We start from the raw sequence: 27,736 nt of genomic DNA, 5'->3' as shown, positions 1-27,736 counted from the left end.
CCCCCTCACCTGCCTAATATTAAGAACTATTCCCCAGAACCCCTTATAGGGCTTCTCTCAGACTAGACCAGCTGACTCATTCCAGAACTTCGGTCCCAAGTCCTCCAGAAAATCCTCCCCTCCTCTCCACCTGTTCTGTGCCTGGAATGGAGAAAACCCCTTGCTCATCATAGCCACTTTTATTTGGATAGCTCCTTCAACTCATCTAGTAAGTTGCACTCAAGGAACATCTGTAATTTCTACTAAGAGAAACTCTGATTAAGGTTTTTCTTATGCTAGAATAAGCCCTAGACTGGAGACACTTGTAAAATGTTACACTAAATTTTGCATGAAAGATTCTTGTGAAATAACAATATTGCTACCACATTTTTTTCTTTATGTTTCTCTTATCCATTCTTGTCCTGTCTGCCTTTGCCCTATTATTTTTCCTTTATTTCCATCATTCAGGAGATTTAGATTCTGGTCTTGGCTTCACCATTTTCTGAGTTTGAACATGTCTGTTTATAACCTGTGTGGGCCTTTGTTTCATTGTCTGTAAATTGAAGGAATTAAGTTTCCTTTTAAGTTGATTTAAAAATAAAGCAACATATATATGTTGCTTTATTTTTAAATCAAGCAAAGCAAGCTCTCCTTTTCCCATTCTCTTTCCATTTTTCTTTTCATGGGATATAGTATTGTAGAGTGGAAAGTTAGTATATGTTGATTCTCAGCTGTCTCTTGTCTCTGACCTACGGGAAAATTATACCTCTTCTCTGGCACTTAAGCCTCCATCTCTAAAAGGAGGGACTTGGTGTTGTGTAAAAGAAATCACTTCTGAGCTGAGATCTCAACTAATTTAATGTTTGCTTCCATTTCCTCTCTCCATTCTGTTCTTTTTTCTTTTCAACATGATTGGCTCTTTACAGCTCTAAAATCCTGTTACCTCAGATAGAACTGTAGCCTTGATGCACAGCTGTAAGGGGGAGCTTTTCATTTTGTTCTGTAATCTTTAGTGGGCAGCTAGGTGGCAAGTGTCTTACCTCAGACACTTGACTCATATTAGCTGTGTGACCTAGGGCAAGTCACTTAACCCTGATTGCCCTGCATCCAGGGTCATCTCCAGTCATCCTGATTCATATCTGGCCTTTGGACCAAAATAGTTTTGGAGGAGAAAGTGAAGCTGGTGATTTATCACAGGCCCCTCACTCAAATCCAATTCATGTGTTTGTTATGGTATCATTTCTCTATTGTGATAGTCTTCGACAATGAAGGACAGGGTCTGCTAGGTGGCATAGTGGATAAAGCACCGGCCTTGGAGTCAGGAGTACCTGGGTTCAAATCCGATCTCAGACACTTAATAATTACCTTGCTGTGTGGCCTTGGGCAAGCTACTTAACCCCATTTGCCTTGCAAAAACCTAAAAAAAAAATGAAGGACAAGCTCAGTAGTTGGGTTAGAAGCCTCAATCAGAGCTTAGTCTTTTCTCTCTCCCAGTGCCTGGCACCCTGAACATATTGGGCACTTAATAACTTTTTTTTGTCACTAAATATTTCTCCTTTATGATTTCTTTGAGAGAAAAAACCTTAAAGGGAGATTTTATGCCATAAAGAAAAGCTCAATAAATAATGCTCTTTTTTCTCCAACTTAAGTTGAGTAAGTTGAATAAACACCAATAGGATTTTAATTGGCCTACAGTGAGAAACTGGTGAACAAAAAATGTTATTTTCTGTCTTTAATAGACTTTAAAAAAAAAACTCCAAACCCTCAAAGTGTATACTCTTGGAGCAAGTAGGCAACAATCTCCTTTCTATCGAGAAGGGACTTGTACACTCTTACTCTTAACAGCCTAGTTCAGTGTGTTCCTAAGCTCTTCTAATGGCTCCCACTTATCTTCCTCAAGCACTGTATTTTGAGAAATATTGGGAGGATGAGAACTGGTTCCTGTTTCATCATTATAATCATTATGTTTATAGAGCATCAAAGGCCTAGTAAAGTTCTTGGAATGGGTTTCATTTTTTATATAGTTTTATTTTCACAACAAGCACACTTACAGAGTAGAAGACAAAATATTCTATTTTCTCTTTTAGGGATGGTGCATAGATAGCGCAGATTGATTTATCTCTGCCCTACTGAAGTAGGCAGGATTCAGCCAGCTCTCCCCTTTACCTGCCTGACTTTTATTAGATGCCCTGGTGATGTAACATGTTAAACACAAGCCCATTAGATTGTAATCCCCTTGAGGTTAGGGACTGCTTTTTGTTTCTTTTTGTATCCCTACTACTTACTTAGCACAGGACTTTACACATATATCATACAGTATTAATAAATGTTTATTGATTGATAATGCTGTCTTTTAATACTGGATTAATCTCTGTACATCAGCCCTGAATATAGAATTTTTAAAAATGAATAATCAAGAGGAAAAATAGCTTAAAATATGACTGGTTTCTTTTCTGTGAATAACAATTACAATAATAGCAAACTTTGCTAATGAAGAAAGGCCACAAGATAGTGGCCATGACATGGCAATGACAATACAGGGAACTGAATGCAGTTAGAGAAATCTTAGACAATTAGATGGCAGCACTCAAGGCTTTTAGAATATAAGCTTTTGTTATAATGGTGATGTCATCATTATCACCACTGTGGTAAGTGTTCCAAATGTGTGCATATAGTGCCTCCGAGACAAGAAGTCTTCAGATTTATTTCATATTTGCAACAGATATGGAAGAAATGGAAGGAAAAAAATAGGGTTGGTGAAATCCAAGAAGCTAACTGAATTAACTGACAAAAGTACAATATCCAGTCAAGGAGAAAAATCTCGGTTAAAAAAAAACAAAAGTTGCATTATTTTTTGAGAGCAAATGCATGATTATCATTCACTCAATATATATTTATTAAATTCCTGCTATGTACTAGGCATGCTACTAGATGCTGAAGATCCAGAGATAAAAACCCAACAGTATCCTCCTTTGAGGAGTTTATTTTCCATTGGGAAAAATCAATATGCACACAAAAGATTAGATCCATATCTATTAAACAGATGCAACATTATTTCTCAGAGCAGAGAATGATGGGGATGTTTTGCATTCCTTTTTCATATTACTAATTTTTTCATCTGTTTTCTCTTTCCTAAATACTTCCTGGTTTCAACTGAGTCATCATGTCAATGTGGACACTGGGTCTTGGTTAAAGGTCTAGATCTGAAGGGAAGAGCATCTGTTCCTTCGCTGGACCTGGATGAAAGAAATGGGCTAGCGAGGGAATCAGAAGAGAAAGTAAAGCCTTCTCTTACAAATAAGAGTAGAGTAGAATAAGAGAAAGGGAACTAGAGGAAAACCTGGTTGATGTGGCTGTTGGGAGAAAGCTAGGAGACCAGCCCTATAATTAAACAGTTCTGGTCCAGTTTCACGGTGTTTTGCACATAGCAAGCACTTAATAAGTGCCTTATCATTCATTCATTCATTCAGAGATAATGAACAAACATTCCATTCTTAATGCCCAGGTCCAAACCATGTTGCCTCATGTACTTAATAAGTGCCTTATCATTCTTTCATTCAGAGATAATGAACAAACATTCCATTCTTAATGCCCAAGTCTAAACCATGTTTCCTCATTTAAATACAGGACTTCCTTCCACTTCTCTTATTTCACCAGTTTCTATTGTTCATTTGTTTCAGTCTTGTCCAATTCTTCATGACCCTATTGGGCATTTTCTTGACAAAGATAATGGACTGGTTTGCCCTTCTCCAGTTTATTTTATAGATGAGGAACAGAGGCAAACAGGATGAAGTGACCTTCCCAGGATTGCACAGCTTGGAACTGTCAGAGGCTGGGTTTGAACTCACATCTAAGTGACTCCAGGCCTGACATTCTCCATTGCACAGCCAACTGCCCATATTTCTTTAGTAGTTAGTGCCAACAGTTTATATTTATTATGAAGTATATTAGTCTCTGCCCTATATATCTGTCTGACCTTTGATTCTACAAATAATTAATTTATTGTAGTGTTGATGTCTCATTCACTAAGGGAAGAATACTAGTCATGGAGCTCTGGCATCCCAAGAATCAATGGGAATTGATCTCTTACAGTCCACCAGATTAATCAGTTCAGAATCATCCAGTTTTTTAGCTGGCCCATTTGAGGTTTTCTTGGCAAAGACACCAGACTGCATTGCCTTTTCTGGGTCATTTTATAGATGAGGAAACTGAGGCAAACAGGATGAAGTGACTTGGCCAGGGTCACATAGCTAGTAAATGTCCGAGGCTAGATTTGAACACAGAAAAAATGAGTGACCCAACCCTTTATCCACTACATCACCTAGTTGCCCAATTCAGAATTACATCTTTATTTCACTTGTACCTGGTAACCTAGGTTAGGGAAGGTTCAAGAGACAAGTGAACCCTTCCTTTCCCTCCCCCCATTTATTAGTGCCTATGAGATTCATTAATATTATATCAATGATTATATTAATAATTTAAGTGTTTTGAGGGTATTGCGAGGGGAAATAAAATAATTTTTAAAAGAATCCTTTCATTCCCCCCCTCCAAGGGATGGAAGTTAGAATCTGTGGAAATTAGAAAATATTTGACCATAGCTCACTTAGCTTTGCAAATAAATTACATTGTGAAAGAACTGTACACTCCTGTGATATATTATGAAATCACAGAATTCCAAGAGAGTTCCAGGATCCAAAGGTACTCCCCTGGAGCCAGTCCATTCCAAACTTCTCTTGAGAGGAGATCTGAACTCAGGAAGATGAGTCTTCCTGACCCCAGACCATTTCACCACCTAGTATGCCTTCCCTGTCCACCTCTCTTTATCATCTCTTTCCTCTCCCCTCAGTTTCCCTCTCCTTTCTCTTTTCAGTTCTTCTTTCTCATCCTGAATTTTCTTTTTTGCTCCTATTTTGCATTATTTGTTACTACTACTACTGCTTTGCTTATAATTAGCACTTTAAATTTTTAATTAAAGCTGAGGCTAATTTAGACAGCATACTTTAAAAGCAAATATATAACCTCACTGACAAATAGAGTTCAAGCCATGTTTTTTTTTCAAGTAGCAATGTTTGGTTGTGAGAATTGGACTCTAGGGAAATCTGAGTATCGCAGAATTGACAACTTTTGAGTTGTGCTGGAGACTTTTTAAGGGTTTTTTTTGTTATTGTTGTTGTTGATTTTGCCAGGCAATGGGTTTAAGTGGCTTGCCCAAGGCCACACAGGTAGGTAATTATTAAGTGTCTGAGGCTGGATTTGAACTCAGGTACTCCTGACTCCAGGGCCAGTGTTCTATCCACTGTGCCACCTAGCCATCCCTGTGCTGGAGACTTTTGAAAGTCCCTTGGTCAGCAAAGAGATCAGATCAGTCAATACTTAAAGATGTTAGTTCAGGCTATTCACTGGAAGGTCAAATACTGAAGCTGAAATCCTTTGACTACACAGTGAGTCCACAGAGTCCTGAGAAGTTGGGCATAGCTAAGCAACAATGACATAAGCACTTACTAAGCTCATTTGATCCTTACAACAATCCTGGGAAATAGGCATTTTTATTTTCTCCACTTTATAGATGAGGAAACTGGAATAGTTAGAGGTTAGCTGACTTGCTTGGAGGTCCCACAGGTTGCATGTGTCTGGGTTATAACCACTGAGCCATGAATGCTTAAGATTGAGAGCAGTTGGGGCAGCTAGCTTGCGCAGTGATTAGAGCAGCAGCCCTGGATTCAGGTAGACTTAAGTTCACATCTGGCCTCAGACACTTAATAATTACCTAACTGTATGACCTTGGACAAAGCACTTAACCCCATTACCTTGCAAAAAAACAAACAAAAAAAGATTGAGAGCAGTTCTGTCTACTACTTCCACCACACCACTACTACTACTTTGTTAACTGAATATTTTCACATGAAAGACTGAATAATCTCATTCTTTTTCTTCTATATGATATAAATCTTGTAATATGTATCAGTATTAGTTTTTATTGATTTCTCTTAACATTACATTCTAATGACATCATATACTCTTTGAAAATCCATAAGTTCAAGACAAGCTAAAAATGTATGTTCTTCATCCTTGAAGAAGGCTACAATATCATGGAGGTGATGCTGTGGCAAGCAAGTGAATTGGATTTGAGTGGGGGGTCAGTGCTGAGTCACCAGCCTCACTTTCTCTTATGGAGTCAGCTGGATCCAGTGGCCACATAAGGACTGGAGATGGCCCTGGGTATGAGGCAAATCAGGGTTAGGTGACTTAACCCAAGGTCACATAGCCAGTCAAGTGCCTAAGGTCAAATTAGAACTATTGTCCTCCTGATAAGTAACCAATACAAAGGGGTAATAGTAGGAAATTCGATTTCAAAGGGAAACCTGGAAGTCAGGTGCAAACCCTCCCTCCCAAAGATCAAAGGAGTGGGATGTACAAACATACTCGTGATGCTGCCATCTAGGGTTTGATCCTACAATAGGTAAATTTCAGTCAAATTCCAGATTTCCACAGTTCAGACCCATAGAACATCAATAAATTGCTGGTAACTATTTTACCATTGACTTTGAGATGATTTGGCTATGGAGTTTGATCTGTTTCACCAGAAAAAACCCTAGTGAAAATGAGACCTCAAACTCCTGTCCCCTGAACTCTCCATCAGTTCCACACTTCCTAGAACTTCCAACATTAATCCATGGTTACAGGAGTTTTTCTGTACTTCATCTCGCACTGCCTTCATTCACCATTCCATTCTCACACATTTCTCAACTATACCATCTGCCTCTGTGCCTTTTCTGCTGCTTCTCTCTGCCATATTCTCTGTTTTTATCCTCAAGTGATTACCATCCTGTTTTCCCACCACCAATTATTTTTTTCCTAGTGAATACCCAAAGAACCAAGGGTGATTACTGCTTTTCCTTTTTTTTCATAAATATCAAGGGACAGCTGGGAGGTACAGTGGGTAGAGCACAGACCCTGGAGTCAAGAGGACCAGAGTTCAAATCCGACCTGAAGACACTTGATACCTTACTAGCTATGTGACCCTGGACAAGTCACTTAACCCAAATTGCCTCACATAAATAAAAGATCAGTTCAATCCTCAAGTATTTGTACTTTTTGGCTACAGTTGTAAATACCAATCTTATTTAAAATTCCATTCATATTACTAGATGACATATCCAACAGTGTACTAGGTTGAATTCTGAAAGAAATTAGAAAATTTTCTTCTGATATAAGAGCTTCCTCTTAATTTTTCCTGGTTCTGTCCTAAAAATAGCAAATGTTATTGTTGATGCTCTTAAGGAGAACTTTTAACATATATAGAGCATTCTTATTTTTATCCTATGGTGAAAATAGTCCATTTTGGAATGAACTGTTAGCCCTTTAAGCCTTCCTTACATATATGTAAAGTGTCTATCTTGAGTTATTCAGAGTAACTCAGGAATTTTTAGTAGATCAGAGTCCAAATTGTTGCTATGAAGAGAACCAGGTATAAGGAATCATAACTTTCTGCTCTACTCACTCCCCACTCTCCTCCCCACCCACCCAAGGCCTTAAGGCTGTTCTATCCAAAAAGAAAGTTATTCCTCTGGCTTTTTCTTGTCAATAATGAAATTTAAAGGAAACAGCTATTTATTGTCTTTTGTGATCGCCACTCAACTTCAAGATTGTTAAACATGTAATTAATGAATGCCTGCTCTGTGGAAAGTACTGGGCAACCTGTGGGGCCTATGAGGCAGTATCAGAAGCAGCCCCAGAATTTGCTGTTAGCTTGAAGAGAAAGGACATGTATGCATAAATAAGGTAAGGCAGGAACTGATGAGGGTCAAGAAAGCTATATAGATAGTAAAGGATATTGGCATTAAGGAAGAAAAAGTGGCTTCATGGGAGGTATCAGCAAAGGGACTAGCAGGAGTGGCAGCATCCCTACACACCTATCCACAAAGCTGCGAGGTTTGCCTTGGGTTTTATATATGTAACACCTCTGGGTCCTCAGAGAAAGTAAGGAATTTGTTCAAGACCACTCGGGATTTGGCTCTAGATGTTCACATCTAGCCCTCTTTCTAGCAAGGCCCAATGCTAGATTTGGGAGATAGAACCACCTTTGGTCAAATCTCAGTTCAGGTATTTCTAGCCAGAACAAAGTACATTTGACTTCTTGGAGCCTCAGTTTTCTCATCTATAAATTCTATTAAAAAAAAAACAGGCCATATCCCAACACAGTTGTGGAGAGGATCAAATGAGATAAAGCATTTTACAAACCTTTAAGTGATACACACATACTTGGGGTGTCAGAAAGTCTTAGTGTGGTTTTAAGTGATTACAGCTGTGAAGTCAAAGTACAAAAACAGGCAGTCATGTTAGCATTTTCTTTGATGGAAGAGAATGAGGACAGTCATGACAGGGATATGGTAAGAACAGACTGGAAATTTATAGACTTATTAAAATGATGAGATCTATTTGTATAGTGTAGTAAATGGAGGTTAAATTAAGAATTAGGTTGGGGCCAGATTTTTGAGAGGTTTTAATTCCAGCATTGGGGAGCCATTAGAGGTTTTGGAGTGACAGCTGTGTTTAGGATGATTCATCTGGCAATGATGTACCAGCTAAGACACTGAAACCAAACACTGACTTACACAATATGCCATAAAAGAAAAGAGCCATATTGGAAGGAACATGCCTGTACTTTATAGTTGATATGGCTTAAGCGGGGGGGGCTTTTTTGGAAGTCCAGAATGTAAATAATGCCACTGACTTCTGAGTTGTCATTTTCCTAAGTGACCTTTGTGTTGTTGTGGTTTTATTCTGGAGCTGCAGACAAGTTGCTTTCTCAGTCCTATATTTATTTGACTGTCAGTGAAACTGCTACTTTGCTTGTCTTTAATAGCCTGGATATGTCACGTTCAGAGATAGTTAAATTGAATAAGTACATTGTAGCCTCATTTATCCAGCCCCGGATGTCTGGTTTATCCAAATAATTTTGCCTTCTAAGCTTGCCTGTTGAACCTCTGAAGACCTCCCTTCTGAGAGTATGTTATAACAATACCATCCTTTATGCAGCCTTTGTTCACTTATCTCCCATTAAATTAAACTAAACTGGTGACCTTCAAGGAAAGCACAAGAGCTTGACTTGGACTTTTTTAGCCTATTTTTAGAGGCCTTGCTCATTCTCTTCTTTCCACCCTATGGTCTGGTAGACCTCTGCATTATATCACCTGTATTCATATTCGCTTCTAATTTAGAGGTTAATAGAATATTCAGTTAGTTAAAAAGTTCTTAGAAGTTATCTACTCCAAAAAAAAAAAATAAAGTTATCTACTCCAGCACCATTTTGTAACCCTAAAGGATTGGTCCTACTCCTGAGGCCACGTCAGCAGTTGGTAACAGAATCACAAATAGTCTAGGTCACCTGACTCCCAGACCAGCCCCCACTTTAAGGATGGGCTCCTGGAAAACCAATTTAAAAGTCACAGGAGTTGTGATCTACCTAATTTATATAAATAAAGTGTATATATAAGCACTGTGATCTTAAAAAGTATGAGCACTAAGCATCATGAGATGCTATGGTTACAAAAATATATTTAAGATGGATTTCCTGACCTCAAAAGGTTTGCAGTCTTTGTAGGTAACCTTTGCTTTCTCTGATTACTCTAGATTGCTAGACTATATGAATTCAGAAAAGAAGTGTGTCTATGATAGGTCATTATTCCTTACCTTCCCCAGACTGAGCATGGGGATGTTTGAGGTAAATATATTATGGAAGCAGTCAGGTAAGAAGAGAACTAGGATAGACAGGCCAGCATCCAGAAGTGATCAGCAGTGTCAAATGCCACCGAGGATGAGGATTATAGAAAAAGTCATTGGATTTGGCAATTAAGAAATCACCTGTTATTTCCAAGAAAGTTATTCTGGGGCGGCTAGGTGACTCAGTGGATAAAGCACCAGCGCTGGAGTCAGGAGTACCTGGGTTCAAATTCGGTCTCAGACACTTAATAATTACCTAGCTGTGTGGCCTTGGGCAAGCCACTGAACCCCATTTGCCTTGGGAAAAAAAAACCTATTAAAAAAATTAAGTTGTTCTGGTATAATAATGAGATTGGAAGCCAGATTACAAAGGATTGAGAGGTGGGTAGGATGGATGTAAATATAGGAAAGTATATATAATTAATATCTATATATATATATAATATCAAAGTATTTTTAATTAGTATCAATTAATATATATATATAATTAATTTCAACTTGACTTGTTGATATAGGGTCCATTGATAGAGATAACAGGAAGGGAAAAATCCCATGAATTGAAATTTGAGTCAAGTTGACTGAATCCACACAAAAAAATAGGCCTAGAAGGAGACATTCACTGATGCCCGCATGCGGAGTGAAACTTGGGGTAGTGCTGGATACTAACTTGAGCCTCAGTCTTATACCCTCTGCCCTCTAGGGTTAGGAGGCTTAAGTATGAGATGGAAGCCTCTGGCCTTCAACAACTAGAGTTCAATGGTTAAATACGTAGCCATATATTAACTACTACTGTAGCACCTCCTAGTGGTCAAAGTGATTATCTTATCTCTTAACTGTATTTGTGGTTTTAGATATTTTCCAAAATATAAATTTGGCATCTCCTCAGTATTTAGCACCATGCATTCTTATGGTAGTTACTTAATAAATTTTGTTGATTTGATTGAATTGAATTGGAATCAAGTGAATTATATGAAATACTGATAAAAATAGTCAAAATAAGGAAATATGTTAAACTTGTTTATACATATATATAAACTATATCAGATTACTTGCTGTCATGGGGAGGGGGAGGAAGGTCAATAGGAAAATGTAGAACTCAAAAGTTTACAAAAAGTTGAATACTGAAAACTATCTTTGCATGTAATTGGAAAAAAATAAAATAACATCCAATATATATTTGTGTATATATATATATATATATATATATATGTATTCAAAATTAGTTTAAAAGTTATGGGTTGGGTGGCTAGGTGGCGCAGTGGATAAAGCACTGGCCCTGGAGTCAGGAGTACCTGGGTTCAAATCTGGTCTCAGACACTTAATAATTACCTAGCTGTGCCACTTAACCCCATTGCCTAGCAAAAAAAAACTAAAAAAAAAAAGATATGGGTCGAGGTAACTAGGTGGCACAGTGGATAGAGCACCAGCCCTGGAGTCAGGAATACCTGAGTTCAAATCCAGCCTCAGTCACTTAATTACCTAACTGGCTTTGGGCAAGCCACTTAATTGCCTTGCAAAAACCTAAACAAAAAAAAAAGTTATAGGTCTGATTTTTTTTAATTGTTTAGCCTGTTTTTCCCAGGGCTAGAAGGGCTAGGCCCTAGAAGGCCTAGAGCTATTTGACTTTCCTCTATTTCTTCATCATTTGTTCTGATTAATCTGTTACAACAGATATATTTCTTTAAAAATTTGGAAAGTTTTCTGCTATTTTTAATGCATCCCTGATAGGATAGGGATAGGACCTATGACTTTATGGATGTGGGGAACTCCTATAAAGACAAGAAAATTCCCTCACCAAAGCAGGTTGGCATCTTAAAGGTTTAGCTGACTTATATAGTCAGTATGTGTCAGAGATGGTTTTGAATTCTACTTTCTATCCATTGTGCAGTATTATCAATGTAGAGAAGATAAAATTAATTATAAATTCTCATTACAAATAATACACTACCAAAAAATTTCCCTCTATCAAAATATTTCTGTATTCTAATGGATAGCCAGTAGTAATAATGCTTTGTTGTTCAGGTTACACTGAAAAAGTTTCTAATTCTGTTTGTGTAACTGTCAACCATCCTCATCATTTTGATATAGCTTTTATTATACTCATTTTACATGTGAGGAGATAGAGGCAAATGGGGTAAAGTAATTTGCCAGGATCACACAGCTAGTAAGTACCTGAGGCTGGATTTGAACTCAAGTCTTCTAACCCCAAGTCCTAAACTCATCTTCTGTGACCACTAGCTCCCCTTTACAACAAAAATACCTGATTTTGTGCCATTTACATTGTTAATGAGAAGAGAGCATTGCTGAACTGTAAGAGACCTGAACTAGTATAATATAAAACCTGCTTGACTTAGAATCAGGAGACCTGAGTTCAAATCCAGAAGTGTACTTATTAGCAATATGCCTTAGGCAAGTCACTTTATGTTTCTAGTCCTCAGATTTACCTTCACTAATATCATAATAGTATTTGCATTATCTGCCTCAGGAATTATTATGAAGAAGAAAAGCAACTACCTATATTATTTACAATTCTTTTGTCTTTATATCAAGTTAAAATCACTCTTCAACTGCCTTCATTCCCTGCTGTCAGCTACAAGCCACCCTCCATCCCTGGAAAAATCATGTAAATTTCCAAACATTCAACAACAGCCACCAAAAAAACCCAGGTGGATTGAGGCCAAAAAAGAAAAGGAAGCTGAGTCCAAGAACATTTTCCCTCTTTATAGTGTATTCAAAGCCCTCTTTCTGTTTAGATGATCTTTATAGCATTCTGGTCCTAATAGAGTTGGTTACACCAAGCATTCCTTTACTACACTATCTTTTTTGCAGACATCTGAACTTCAAAAGAGGTTCCACTTAGTTTTGCTTGTATATTATGATTTCCTGCAGAACTATGTATTAAAACAAAATATCATTGTAATGAAAGAATCCAGAGGTTCTTTGGGATAAGCTACGATTAGAATTTACTTCCTTATGTGAATGACTTGTGTTAATTAAATTTCATTTTAAGTTGAAGAAGATTGCACAAAATATTATTTAATTCAGTATTTGTATCAGGAGCAGAAATAGTTGATTCTTAAATATACAGACTATATATTTGTGACATCTCATTTTTTTTTTAATTTACAGCAACTGGGGAAAGAGACAAGATTATGTGTTTTTGTCCTTGCTTTCATGTTGTTCTTCTAATGCAGCAGGTGATGTAACTACATTTTTCTTGCTTTTAAAATTATTGTGTGGGATTGGGTAACATTTACGTTTTTATTTTTAACCATGAAGTTTAGTAGAAAGAATACTAGACTGGACATTAAGAATAACATAATTGTCTGTCAGATAACTGCGATCTTGCTTAAGTCACTTTAATAACCATGAACTTCAGTTTCTCCTTTATAAAATGAAATAGTTGAATTACCTCTTTATTCTAAAATGCCACAATTATTTTTTTAATTAAAAAACTTTTTCAATTAGCAACCTCTTATTTTCTCTCCTCAGGCAGCTAGTTGGTACACTGAATAGAGTATAATCAAGAAGACTCCTCTTATTGAGTTAAAACCTAGCCTCAAACACTAGCTGTATGACCCTGAGCAAATCACTTCACCCTGTTTGCCTCAGTTTACTCATCAGTAAAATGAGCTGGAGAAGGAAATGGCGAATCACTCTAATATCTTTGGCAAGAAAACCCTAAATGAGATCACAAAGAATTGTGAAAAACAACTGAACAACAAAATGTTCTCTCCTCATCTCCCTCCACTGGAAAGAAAAAAACAAAATCCTTGTAACAAATATTTATAGTTAAGCAAAACAAATTCCTATTATGTCTTTTTTTGGCAGTGGAGTTCCAGTCTCTGGAATCTTGTCTATTTGCTGCATTGATCAGTTAAATTTTTTTCAATTTTATATTGCCATTAGGATAAATTGTTCTGGTTCTACTTGATTCCCTTGATATTAGTTCCCACAAGTCTTTCTGAAACTTTCTCACAAGTTTCTCTGAAAGTCCATGCCATCCCTGGACCTGAAGTCAAGAAAACCTGAGTTCAAATCAAGCCTCAGACACTTACTAGCTGGGTAACCCTGGGCACATCACTTCACCCTATCTGCCTCAGTTTCTTCATCTACCAGATGTTCTAGGGAAGGAATGGCAAACCACTCCAGTATCTTTGCCAAGAAAATTTCAAAGGGGGACATGAGTTAGACACAATTGAAATAAGTGGACATCTCCCAAAACTACATTTCATCAACTGACTGATTTCTTTGTGTTTAAAATAATTTAATTATAGTCCCCCAAATATCCACTTAAGAAAATGTCACTTCCTGAGAAAGAACTGATGGAGTCTGAATGCAAATGAAAGCATACTTTTATTTTCCTTTATTTTACTTGCTTGTGTTTTGTTTGATTTGTGTTTTCACAATATGACTAAAATAGAAATGTTTTGCATGACTGCACATATATAGCCTATATTAAATTCCTTGCCTTCTCAAGTAAGAGGAAGGGGGGAGAGTACAGAACTCAGCATTTTAAAAGATGAATGCTAAAGATTTTTACATGTAATTGAGGAAAAAAAGGGTCACTTTTGTACTGAAAAGATTTTTTTTACAAGGCATGATTTACTTATGTCAAAAGGATAAAAATATTTTGGTGATAAGTAACTTCTGAAATCATAAAGGCTCTTTGAAGCTGCCAAATTGATATTCTGAAAATTCAGATTAAACCGTGTCTTCTCCCCTCCTCAGAAATCTTCAGTGACTTTATTACCTCTAGAATAAAATTTAAAATCCATATCCAGATATTAGAGGCCATTTCCACCCTGACTCTCTTCCATCTTTCTAAGTCTGGCCTCAGACCTTACTTAGTTTGAGATCCTGGGCTAGTCACTTCACCCTGTTTGCCTCAGTTTCTTCATCTGTCAAAGAACCAGAGAAGAAAAATGACAAATCCCTCCAGTATCTTTGCAAGGAAAATCCCCAGTGGAGTCATGAAGAATCTGAAATGACTGTACTATGGCATTGTATGTGTTCACATGGTAGTGTTATTTCATATATTAGCCTTTCTACTCTCTCAATCCTAGTCAGACACACATGCCAGGTGCTCCCTATCCATGACAGAAGATCTCTTGATCCTACAGAGTGGTCTTCCATGTTTGCACTGGGCTCCCTCCTCATTCCTAGGTGTCTTTCAAACACAAGTCAGGTTTCACCTCTATGAGGTCTTTCTGGGTCCTCTTAAATTCTTTGTATATACTTTATTTATTTACACATTTCATCTTCCCAGTTGACTCAAGCTCCTCAGCAGGCAGGTCTGTTGTCTCGACATCCATAATAGTGATTAGCACATACAGTGACTTAAACATATAAAATGCTTCATCAGTGTTGAATTTCCAATCCTTGTAAACAGACATTATACTTTTGTAGGCCAGCTGGTATTGCTGGAAGGGCAATTTGACAGAGCTCTTCTCTTTCTCTCCTTCCTTCCTTCGACCACATTTGATTTTACTTTTTGGAGCTTGACTCTGGATTCTCTCCTCTTTTCCCAGGGAGATCAGGAAAGCCCAGAGGCCCCTGGAGTCAAAGCTACCTATTATCTGGAAGACAGGAATTCTTAACTTGAGACATTTTTTTTAGGTTTTTGCAAGGCAAATGGGGTTAAGTGGCTTGCCCAAGGCCACACAGCTAGGTAATTATTAAGTGTCTGAGACCGGATTTGAACCCAGGTCCTCCTGACTCCAGGGCCAGTGCTTTATCCACTACGCCACCTAGCTGCCCCAACTTGAGACATTTTTAAAGCTAAATGTGATACCCACCTTAAGATAACTGATATATAAGGGCATCTAGGTGGCACGGTTAATAGAGCACTGACCCTGGAGCCAGGAGAATCTGAGTTCAAATCCGGTCTCAGACACTAAATAATTACCTAGCTGTGTGGCCTTGGGGCAATGGGAACTTAACCCCATTAGCCTTGCAAAAAAAATTAATAAAACTAATATATCAAAGCATGAATTTATACAAGAGAAAAATAGGGAGTAAATTGATTAATCTTTAATTTAATGATAAATAAATTGATTAACACTAACACAAAAGGGTGTTTTACTTTGAAAAGTGAATTGAGTAAGTAGTGAATTGAGTTCATTCAGACAAGTAGTTGACTCCGATGGATAGATCAGATCTGTTGGATTTGAGCCTGTAATCAAAAAGAACTGAGTTTGAATCACTCAGATACTAGTTCTAAGACCTTAGGCTAGTCTTCCTTCTGAATGCCTCAATTTCAAGAACTATTAGATTGCATATGGAAATTTTAAATTATCTTTAGCTATGTCTGTGACACTTGAAATGGTTTATTTTCTTCTCACATTTGTACTTACAACTTGAATGAAATAATTTTCTCCAATTAAATACCAAAATGAAATTTTAAAAGGATTCTATAAACAAAATAGAAATTAAAAATTAGAAGCAACAGAAGACCAAAGAGCACTCAATCATTAACCTAAATGTGTATTTGGTTAATTGAGGTTATTCTCAAATCCTCCTATGATTTTATGTGAGAACTGAAATCTTAAAGGTAGAGTGTTTTATTAGCTTCTCTTATATTGCAGGGATTGTTTATTTATATTTTTATTTGAATAATTTTAGTACCTAGCTTACCTTTCCCCCTTGTATTAAAACCTCTTAGAATCTGTTTTTTTTCTTTTATAGGGTTTATCTCCCAAGAAAGCATGTGAATCTGTCCTTAAATATATAATTGATAAAGTGGGAGATGACAATATGTTTGAATTTGGAATTATTGCAATGAATATAAAGGTATGAAATATGAAATTTTTATATATAAATATGTGTTTATATGTAGATAGATATATAATTATAGGTATAGATATAGATATATAATTGTAATAAAGATGAGGTAGAGAGAGGGGCAAAATTGGCTTTGTCTATAATTTTAGTAGTGCCAAGAACTTGTAGCATGGATACAGCCTTGTTCCCTAAAGGAGATTGACAGTTCCTAGAAGAGAGCATCTTGGAGAATTGTTAGATCTCTGAGAGATTTAGTGATTGGCTCCCTCAGCTGGTAAATCTCTGCCAGAGGAAGGGCTTCTGACTCTAAGCCTGATATCCTTTTTTTTTCAGACTCTAAAGATCACAAAAATGGAAACTACCATTCCCTGAAAACTTTACTAAATGACTTTTAGGACCTTTGGAATTAAAATTCTGCCAGGCAACTGAAGGGCAGTGCCCTGTACAACCATAGTTACTGGTCATTTGACATTGTGTCCTGAAGAGCTTTTCCCTGCCTCACCAAAGGCATCATTCTGCTGGCACAAAACAATTCTTTTCTTGAACTTTGAAGCAGAAGAGCCAAGGACCCAAAGAGTTTAGATAGCTCCTTGGGGAAATCTCTGTGGTCCAGATTTCTTTATTCCAACCTCAGCAATTCTAAAATATCACCAAAATCACAGAGCTTTGTAAATTCAATATGGACATACACACACACACACACACACACACACACACACACACACACACACACATTTATAATGTAGTCATCTAATATATATATATATATATATGCATACATATACTCATATGTACAGTTGTGCTATTCAGTTGTTTTGTAATCATATCTGACTCTTCATGACCCCATTTGGGATTTCCTTGATAAAGATTACTAGAATGGTTTGCCAGTTCATTTGCCAACTCATTTTACAGATGAGGAAACTGAGGCAATTATGGTTAAGTGACTTGCCCAGTATCACACTGAAGCCAGATTTGAACTCAGGAAGGTTAATCTTCCTGATTTCAGACAGGGCACTCTATTTACTGTGCCACCTAGTTGCTCTCATGTATAAAATATTTCAGTCATTGTGTACATACACACACACACACACACACACATTTAAATATACACATATATATTTAAATGTGTATGTGTCTGTGTGTTTGCAAGTACACAATTACTCAAGTTAGGTTTCTCTCTCTTACATCCCCTTGCTATTTTTTTTTTAATAAGGCAGCTCAGCACAGTGGCTAGAGCACTGGGACTGGAGTCAGGAAGAGTTGAGTTTAAATCCAAATCCAGCTCTTGACTAGAGGGTCACTTGCCCTATGCCAGAGATGCCCCAGCTGCACACTAATGATAATAAAAGTGACTTCCTCCAGGATTGTTGTGACAATCAAATGAGATCCTATTTATAAAACACTTAAGCACAGGGTCTGCCGATCAGTAGGCGTTATTATAAATGCCTGTTTCCTTCCTTTTAGGGAGAAACTGGAGCTGCTTCATCAGTTCATTTCACCTACTGTGTCTGGTCTCAAGAAAATGATTCTGTTCAGGGCGGCTAGGTGGCATAGTGGATAAAGCACTGGCCTTGGAGTCAGGAGGACCTGGATTCAAATCCGGTCTCAGACACTTAATTAATTACCTAGCTGTGTGGCCTTGGGCAAGCCACTTAACCCTGTTTGCCCTGCAAAAAACCTAAAAAAAAAAAAAAAGAAAAAAAAGAAAATGATTCCGTTGAACAGTTAGTACAACTGCCTTTCCAACTATGAAAAAAACCCATCAAGCATTTTATTTCATTTATTGTTCATTCATTAGCCTATCAATTAGTTAAATTCAAATAGATAAATATGGAATTCATCTTTTTCCTTTAAATATATTTCCACATATTCATTTCAGTCCTCAACAATTTTTTTTTTAGGTTTTTGCAAAGCAAATGGGGTTAAGTGGCTTGCCCAAGGCCACACAGCTAGGTAATTATTAAGTGTCACCTAGCTGCCCCATTTAGTGTCACCTAGCGGCCCCTAGTCCTCAACAATTTTGTAGGTGCTTCATTTCTTTGTTTTCCTAGCTTTTATTTTTCAAATTAATTTTGTTGTTAAGGTTGCTTAGTTCTTCAAAGCAAACCAACAAATATTTTTTTGTATGCATACTGCTTGAAAAACACAGTTCTTTTAAGTGTATGTTTCACCTCAGAAGCAAAATGTTTGTATTAGAAATGTGAGCATTTGTTTCATTTGTTGTTCTTTGATTGAATCTCGTAATCAAAAATCATTCATATCTTTTGATTAACTCAATTTTGTGGGTTTAAAAAAATGATGTCAAAAATGTTGCTATTTTGGGGTGGCTAGGTGGCACAGTTGGACAAAGCACCAGCCCTGGAGTCAGGAGTACCTGGGTTCAAATCCGGTCTCAGACACTTAATTAATTACCTAGCTGTGTGGCCTTGGGCAAGCCACTTAACCCCATTTGCCTTGCAAAAACCTTAAAAAAAATGTTGCTATTTCAAAGAAATAAAAATCTAAATGGTATTTAAAGTATGAAAAGTGTTGTTCTTTCTGCATAAGTATTTGCAGGATTAGACTAGAACAAGGAGTAAGAGAATACTTGACTGGACTTTATCAAGGTCACCCTTCATCTTTTCAAGACAGATCTTGCCCCCACAGTATGGACATCATGTATTATTATTAATCTAACCTTTGCTCTGAGTTTAACTAAATGATATGATAGATAGTAAATACATGGAGCCTTTTATCTAATAGACTGTAAGCTCCTTGATAGACAGCCTGTTTTGTTTTGTTTTGTTCTTATATCTTCAGTTCTAGAACAATACCTTACACATAGTAGACACTTAATGATATTTGCGGAGTTGAATTTCTCACAAGAAACTATACATGTCTAACAAGAAGTCCTTAGAGAAAGTATAGACACAAAATTTCAGAAAGAATCTGCAGTGACCCTGAGTCCAACCTGTTCAATCAGTTCTGCTATGTTTGTTCCTAAATTACTATGTTATGCAAAACTGTACAATAAAAACCACAAAGCTTATGGGAAGAATGGAATTAGGGGCACAGCACTCCAAAACATTGTCAGTGGCATTAAAAAAAATAAAGGAGTCTAATAAAGATGGTATTGCCATTTAATATTTGTTAAATGATAAAATATAGAAATATTACAATAATAGTGGTAAGGTCTATAGCCTTTGGTTGTCTATAGGCAACAGGCAACAGGTCACATCCACAACAGGAATAGGGAGGTTAGAAGGGAGGAAATATGTGGATATGAACCAGCTCTTCTCCACTCCCAGAGGAGTGGTCACCCAGACTTTGCTTCAAGGGCAAAAGGGGAAGGAAAGGGAAGAAGCATTTATATGTTACCTACAGTGCCTGCACTGTGCTAAGTCCTTTATAAGTTTAAAAAGTATCATTTGATGGTCACAGAGTCCCTGAGAGGTAGGAGGAGAAACCTACAAACTCCTGAGGCAAAACCTATTTCACTTTTGGATAGTTCTTAATATTAAGAAGTTCTTCAAATTGAGGCAAATTCAAGTAATTCTTCTTACTACTGCCTTCAGATCCAAATGGAACAAATCCAATCTAATCTCTGTTTGACAATCCTTCACATACTTAAAGACAACTACTGTGTGACTCTGTAATTCTTTTTTTCAGGATAAACAGACTCATTTCTAACTAATTTTCATATGGCCTAATATTCTGGCCCTTCACCAACCTGTCTGTCCTCCTTTAGATGTTCAACATGAACTCCAGAACTAAACATAAGACTTTAGATGAGTCTGATCATGGCAGAGTAGTGTTACCTTCTTGTTCCTGAAAACCATATCTCTCAATTATAGACACAGATATTTATTTAATTAGCTTGGCTAATTCATTCTGGCTCTGATGTAATACTTCTGATTCATATTAAACTTGCACAAAGACTTTCTAACCATACCTCCTATATCTTGTGAAAATGATATTTTGAACCCCAATATAAGATTGCACATTTACATGGATTAAATTTCATCTTCATTAATTCAACCTACTGTTTAGTCTTTGATCCCATCCTTTTCACCTCAACATCTCTTCCAAATCTTCTCTCCTTTCTTCAAATCCCCAAAGACTCTCTTATTCTTCCATCTTTCAGGAGACGCCATTGCCTCTTACTTTACTGGGAAAATAGAGCTATTTATTGTGAGTTCCCTCATGTCCATTATTCTATTCCATGTCTCAAAATCCCTCTACATCTTTACCATTTTTCTCCTGTTGGTCATGTTTCTGAGGAATAGGTGACCCTTCTCTTTGCTAAAGTTAGTGTCTCTACCTTTGCATTGTTCTCAACTCCCTGGTCCCTGAAGCTCGCCTCAGCTCTATGTGTGCCTCAATCAACATCTCTGCTCTAGCTCTCTCTCTCTCTCTCTCTCTCTCTCTCTCTTTCTCTCTCTCAGATTCTGATATTTTCTCTTCTATCTATAAACATGAAGTCTCTCAATCCTAAAAAAAACAAAACCCAACAACCTTAAAAAATGATTAGCTACCTCAATTTCCTCATGATCTACTTCTAGATATCTTACAGTGTGGTTTCTAACCCATCATTACCCCACTGAGATTACTCTTTGAAAGATTATTCTTGGAGGGAATGAATTTGGAACTCAAAATTTAAAAATAAATAAATAAAAGAATTTGAAACTATCTCATGGTGCCCAATCTCCAATCTTATGAATTAAATTGCTGCAATTGAGTCCTTTAGGACTAATAGAGGCTTCCTAGATCCTCTAAGTGTTACATATATCCATTATTATGAACAAGGCTATAGGACTACAGGAATGTCTTCTGAGATGGCAGGTGATCAAGGATTCCCCCATTTGAGCAGCAATGACTTCTTCATAAATGAGAACAACTAATTATGTCCACTAAATGCCTAATTATCTTGTCAATCATTCTGGTTTCCAGCAAATTCCTCAGACTACCTCCTACTTCAAAAAGTCAAAGCTATCACGAAGCTGGGCTCCCTTTGACATCATTGACTAAAAAGTAAAGGACAAAAAAAAAATGAGGACAAAAGTGTGAGGACAAAAAAAAAGAACACCACTTAATCTGGAAGTGCAAATAACATCCCTCCTACAATTTCTTGCAACTTTTTACCAAACTATAGTTCATTCCACTTCAAAAATGACACCTCCAGATTTTGTCCTTTACCTGATTTGACTAAGGACCTGGAGTTTATTTTCCTCATAATTTTAAAGACTTCTTCCTTTTGCCTCTCAATGAAACAAGTTACCTTCTATGGGAAAAAGAAAAATTCTTATCTCCTAACAAATCTAATAGCCTTTTCTCAATCCTAATCTTCCTAATCATTTGTAAAGCCTTTGATACTATTGTATTCTTTTTTCCTGGACACTTTGTCCTCTCCTGGTTCCCATGCCTTAGATATCATAAGTTCAGTTGTTGACTTAAATTGATTGGATGTATTATGCATATCCACAGGGAGTGGACAGAGAAGAAGACTTAGAGCCACTGATAGCTGAATTCAGATCCTGACCCTTAAAATTAGCATCTTATGTGACCCCTGTATAAATCATTAAAATGTGTTTCCAGAAACTTCCTACAACTTGATTAGGTTCCCAGATGTTGAGTTCACAAGTTGTGATCTGAATGTAGTTCCCCACCCAAGAAATTCTACACATTGCCAAAATCATAGAACCATAGAACTAGAGCTATTCAGGACCTTAGAGCTCATCTAGATCAATGTCAAAAAATTGATCCTTAGCAACTGTGTTTTGTTTTTAATGTATATGCATGTGTATTGTGCATGTAAAAACACTTTGCAGAGATGTCACAATTAAAATAATTCTATCCAGACCTATTTAAATAAGATGAAAGGATATAGAAATAGTTTTAAAATAATTTCATAAAGAATTTTAATTGAATGAATAGGTGAATGAAAAAAATATTAAGCTTTATTATTATTATTAACCCAAATACTATGCCAAGTGATATATATCCTTCCCATTGAGGAACTTATATTCTAATAAGTAGCAGAAGCACACATAGGAGGGTGAAAGGGAGCTTTGGTATAGGGAGTCACAGGAATTCATGAGTAGTGCCAATGGGGCATTAAGATTCCCACATTAAGTAGTGGAGAGGAGGAGTGAAGGGAATGAAATGAGGGAGCAGCTGCAAGACAGATGGCAAGATGACCAGAATGTACGATCTGCTTTGGAACCACCTAAACACTCACTTTCTGAGTGATCACTCATTCATTCATCATTCTGTTCAAGTCAGCCCTAAGGAAGCAGCTCCAAAGCCAAGTGGTTTAACTTATTCAGGAAGAGGAGCATAAAGTCCGGAAGAGTTGTTAAGGATGGAGGGAATCCAGGAAGCAATGGGGAAGGTGTTAAGATGGCTAGGGTGGATCAGTGGAAGTCATTTTCCTTAAGAGGTAAACCATCAGAGCCTAAAAAAAACACCTTAGAAACATTTGACTACTTCCCAAGTAGATATTGTAGCAAAGGACAATATTGTTTAGAACATAAACTTACTGATAAATTTTCCAGAGGAAGATGGTGGGATATTATGAATAGCATCCTTTCAGAAAGCAGAGAGGGACAGTGGAATAAAAAAGCAGTTTGAAAAATGCTTGGTGAGAAACCCAAAAGTAAAGCCATCCCAAGAGCATTCAAAGATAAAACTAGAAGAACAACAATTAGATAAAAATTAAAGAAGTGATGTAGGGTTTTTTTAATGGACTATTGGTACCTTTTGTGTTTACATTGCCTACATTTTCTTCTTTATCATTCCCCTCCTAAATGGTGCCTTAATATCTCTTCCAACTAGGTGTCTCCAGTGCTTGCATGAAAATTATTCAAGATTACCTGAAAGATAATAACAAAGGAGATAACCTTGTTCTACAACTCTGTCATTAATATCAGGTGTGGCACAAAACAGTGAAACATCCTCACAAAGGCATTTGTCTTCACCATGAAGAAGAGTCATTCCAAATGCTTCTGTTTGCAGATGGCATAATCCTGGCTGCATCAAACCAAAGAAGAGCCTCTTGGATGAGATTTAGATCTGCTCAAAAGAATTTGGCATAACCATTCACAGGAAAGAAAATTATATGAAAGAAGAACTATCTATTGTCCATATTATGGCTTAGGATTAGATAGATAACCTATAGAGCTCAGTGAGATGTATGGGGTGTTCAGGGAAGACTAGTATCTATGGTGTAAGGGCTGCCAATCCCACCTGAACCACCAACTTTCACCTATGGCTCTAAGAAACTCTAGGATGGAAAGTGGCCATGCCCTGGTAGATGGGCTAAACCATGTTGAGGGTAAACAACAGACCTCAAACCTTTCAGTGAGGTGGGGGGGGGGTGTCTTCCCCAGCAGGTGAAGACTTTCTCCAGCAAAATGGGTAGATTGTCCTATCTACCATGGTGGCAGCTGAAGCAGACACCTGGGAGTGCTTAGAGTTTAGTCAGACATTGAAGACACCAAAGTTCTACAAAAACTACATCCTGGGCTATCACCAGTCATCCTCACTTTTGTCTTGTCACTGGACTTTGATGACTCTTGAAGAGAGTGAGGCCAATGACTTTGTACAACTTTGTACAACTTTGTTTCACTTCAATCCAATTCACAAATGAGTAGAAGTATCACCCTGTGATATCATCGATCCTTTTTGAAAATGAAGAACAAGCAACAAGAATAGAGCTCATCCATCATTATCTTGACATTAATTTCAAGTGGACAGTAAGTTGGATCTAGAATTAAAAGGAGAGGGACTGGATTACCTTTGGGAAATTACAAACAAAAGGGTAGATGGATGACTTGGAATTAGCACCATGTATGAGAACATTCATAGATTCATTAGACTGAGGGTCATGATTATTAAGCTGAAAGCATATCTAGTGGCATTTAGTTGCAAGAAGACAAATAATATACCCCCATTTAGTAGAAATCTTGTTGAGAAAAGTAATCAAAAATTATCACATTTATATATATAGGGAAGTGATTAGTGTTACGGTGAATATGGTATTAAGCTGAGTCAGGAAGATATGAGTTCAAATCCAACTTTAGAAACTTGTTTGCTGTGTGAACCTAGGCCTCATTTATTAGCCTCTGTTCCTCAGTTAAGAAATGAAGACACATTGAGAAAAAAATGGCAAACCACCCCAGTATCTTTGCCAAGAAAACCCCACGAACTCTGTCCATGGGGTCACATAGAGTTGGACACAACTGAATGACTGAACAACAAGAAGGCCAAGCAAGGGAGTTTTTGTTTGGGGAGCCACAGGGATCTGTAAATGGTGTCATGGGAACATTGAGAAGATTATAAAGCAATAGTCATTGATACATTAAGAAAGAGTCAGCTTTGTTCTTAGAAAAATTTTTGCACCAGAGAAGTTTTGGCATATATGGGCAAGCTGTGTAGAGAAGCCTCTGAGATGGCAATTTTGGAAAGAAGAAGGAATAAGAGAAAGAAATTGACCATCAAAAGTGGATTTGTTGCCTCCTCCCTCCATGGTTTGTAGATATTGAGTTTTCCCCTTTCCCTTCCCATGACAACATGGGAACTTAGGTTATATATTACCTGCTCCAGGCAGCCTTTGTTCTCCCTGTGCAAGAAGTTGTGTCTTCAGATCCTTGGGGTTTCAGTGTTCCTGTGATGAACCTCAGCAGTGACTAATACAGCAACTTTTCTGGTCATCCCAAGGGGCATTGTGCCTTCTGAGATGATACCAGTGGAATGGTTCCTGGACCAGGTTGTGGGTTTCAACCCAAGAAACTGGGAAGCAGTTTGATTTGGACCACAAGAATTTAAAGTGTCAGCTATTAATGTGTTTTCCTGCTATTTTTCCCCTCACATATTTTCAAGTTAATTTTCTTTTTTTTTTCACAATTACAATGCAATATGAATGAATGAAAAATATTTAAGTGCTTCTATATGCAAACCACTATACCAGATTCTGGGAATATAAGTTGAAAATTTTGACAATCCTTGCCTAAAAGATCTCATATTTCAATACATGTAGGTAGCATATAAAAGGAAGGTCTTAAGGAGTTATGGATGCTGAGATGGTAGGTGAAATATTTGCACAGAGATAATGGTCATATTGGATAAGAAAAGTGTCCCCCCAATGATGGAAGTGCCCCTCAGACAGCTCCTTCACTTCATACTATGGTTCTATTAGTGATGAATAAGAGTTGGAATTTAAAAAGATAAAATCCCGAAGATAAGGTGGAACTGACCAAATAACAGTTTGTAAAACATTAAGAATTTGTTTCTTAAGAGATTTCTGGGAAAATAGGAAAAGATTACAAATGGTATTTTACAAAAATAAGTCAACCCTGGAGACATTGGCAAGTACCAAATAATTTCCCTATTTTCCCATCTTTGTAAAATTTTTATATTCCTGATGAAAACATGAGAAGGGAACAGACTTTCACAGGCATTTTTCACCAGTGGATCATATCTTTAAGATCTTATGGTTGATTGAAAGGTAGAATAAGCATAATGACATTTTTGTAGTAGAATTTTAGGGTTTGAAAAGCATTCTGTCTAATTAGTTATTTGGTTCTCACAAAAACCCTCTTCTACTGAAGCTTAAAGGTTAAGTGATTTACCTATTCACCCAGCTGGTAAGCATCAGAAGTGGGATTCAAATTCTTAATCTCTACTGCCTCCAATGATTTTTGTTACTGCTGCTGTTGTTAGAAGTAGTTAGATGGGACCATCAATAAAGTATCAGGCCTTATGCCAGGAAGTCCTGAATTCAAATCCAACCCTCAGACAACCTAACTGTGACCCTGGGCAAATCACTTAACTTGTCTGTAAAATTGAGGTAATTATAGCATCTACCTCATAGGGTTATTATGAAGATCAAATGAGACCATATTTGTCAAGTGCTTATCACAGTGAGTGGTACATTGTAGGTGTTTAATAATTACTTATTCCTTTCTTACCTCCCTCCCCCCTTGTTGACTTTAGAGATACATAGTGAAAAGACTGTCTTTTTGTTTTGGTTTTTGCAAGGCAATGGGGTTAAATGACTTGCCCAAGGTCACACAGCTAGTAAGTATCAAGTATCTAAGGGCAAATTTGAACTCAAGTCCTCCTGGCTACTCTGTCCATTACACTATCTAGCTTCCCCTGAAAATGCTATTTTAAAAAGAAACAAAGTCTTGAAAGACTTTCCTTATAATTACATGAGATTCAATGATGGATATATTCAACAATCTGCTAAGTATTGCCATCAAGCCAGTATCATCAAGTCAAGTCATCCACTGCATACTTACAAGCTATTTGACCTTGGGCAAGTCACTTTACCCTGATTGCCATGCATCTAGGGCCATCTCCAGTTGTCCTGATTCATATCTGGTCACTGGGCCAGATGACTAGAGGAGGAAGTGAGGCTGGTGAGTTAGCATAGCACCCCTCACTCAAATCCAATTTAATGCACATGGTAGCTTCACCTCCATGATGCCACAGTCTTCTTCAAAAGCTAAGGACAAACAACAACAAGCAAGGAGAACACCAGATAAGTTGGGATCAGAATTGAACAGGAGTTTGAAGCATCATCTTAAGACTAATATAATTTTGATGATGCTCAGGACATGAAACTTCTGTCTGTGGTCAAGAAAACACCTCTACACAAAGAATGTAGATGTTATCATTGATACCTTAAGAAGAGAGGTTGATTGTTGTTCAGTATCTGTTATACCTACAAGATTCCTGGATGACTGGTACTCAGCAATTTGAGCTTTTTTTTTAAGGTCTTTGCAAGACAAATGAGGTTAAGTGGCTTGCTCAAGGCCACACAGCTAGGTGATTATTAAGTGTCTGAGACCGGATTTGAACCCAGGTACTCCTGACTCCAGGGCCAGTGCTTTATCCACTGCACCACCTAGCCGCCCCTATCAATTTGAGCTCTTATGGAAGCTTACCAAAGCCATGGGGAGGTTAGGTTCCTGAGAGTGGACTTTCTGAGCCCAAGAAATGGCCACAGCTAGGGTTTTTCTGTCCATGGCAGAATTTGACATGTTCCTGACCAAACCCTTGAGAAGTAGTCCATTGGCAATATCCCTTAACCCCAACCTTCTAGGTGGCATGACTAGCCTTCTAGCCAGAGAACATTACCTTCTGGGCAATGTTAGATAATGCAGGTTACCTCATGGGAGATACCAAGTTCAAGAGTTTATAGACCTGGCGTTTTAGAGAGAAAAGAGAATTTCCTGAATGGTATACTTCTTTGAGAAAAATGAATCAT

At 37.3% G+C, this 27,736-nt stretch overlaps 1 protein-coding gene across 4 annotated transcripts in view; it reads left to right on the top strand.

Annotated features, from left to right (window-relative positions):
* The window catches only part of LOC141502572 (N(4)-(Beta-N-acetylglucosaminyl)-L-asparaginase-like), an 80,407-nt gene extending 54,086 nt beyond the window's left edge, over positions 1–26,321 (top strand). For 2 of the 4 annotated variants that reach the window (XM_074207380.1, XM_074207366.1), the window contains 3 exons: positions 12,832–12,899; positions 16,390–16,494; positions 17,950–19,643. In XM_074207380.1, the coding sequence (XP_074063481.1) occupies positions 12,832–12,899; positions 16,390–16,494; positions 17,950–18,030 (254 nt within the window). In that variant the 3' untranslated portion in view covers positions 18,031–19,643. Of the gene's footprint in view, positions 1–12,831; positions 12,900–16,389; positions 16,495–17,949; positions 19,644–23,298 lie in introns of those variants that run through there. The other 2 variants (XM_074207376.1, XM_074207390.1) reach the window with 2 other exon arrangements.
* Positions 26,322–27,736: the final 1,415 nt, after the last annotated feature.

This window comes from Macrotis lagotis, chromosome 1, assembly GCF_037893015.1.
Source record: "Macrotis lagotis isolate mMagLag1 chromosome 1, bilby.v1.9.chrom.fasta, whole genome shotgun sequence".
Classification (NCBI taxonomy): Eukaryota; Metazoa; Chordata; class Mammalia; order Peramelemorphia; family Peramelidae; genus Macrotis; species Macrotis lagotis.
The sequence above is the reverse complement of the archived record's forward strand: the minus strand, read 5'-3'. Positions and strand labels throughout refer to the sequence as shown.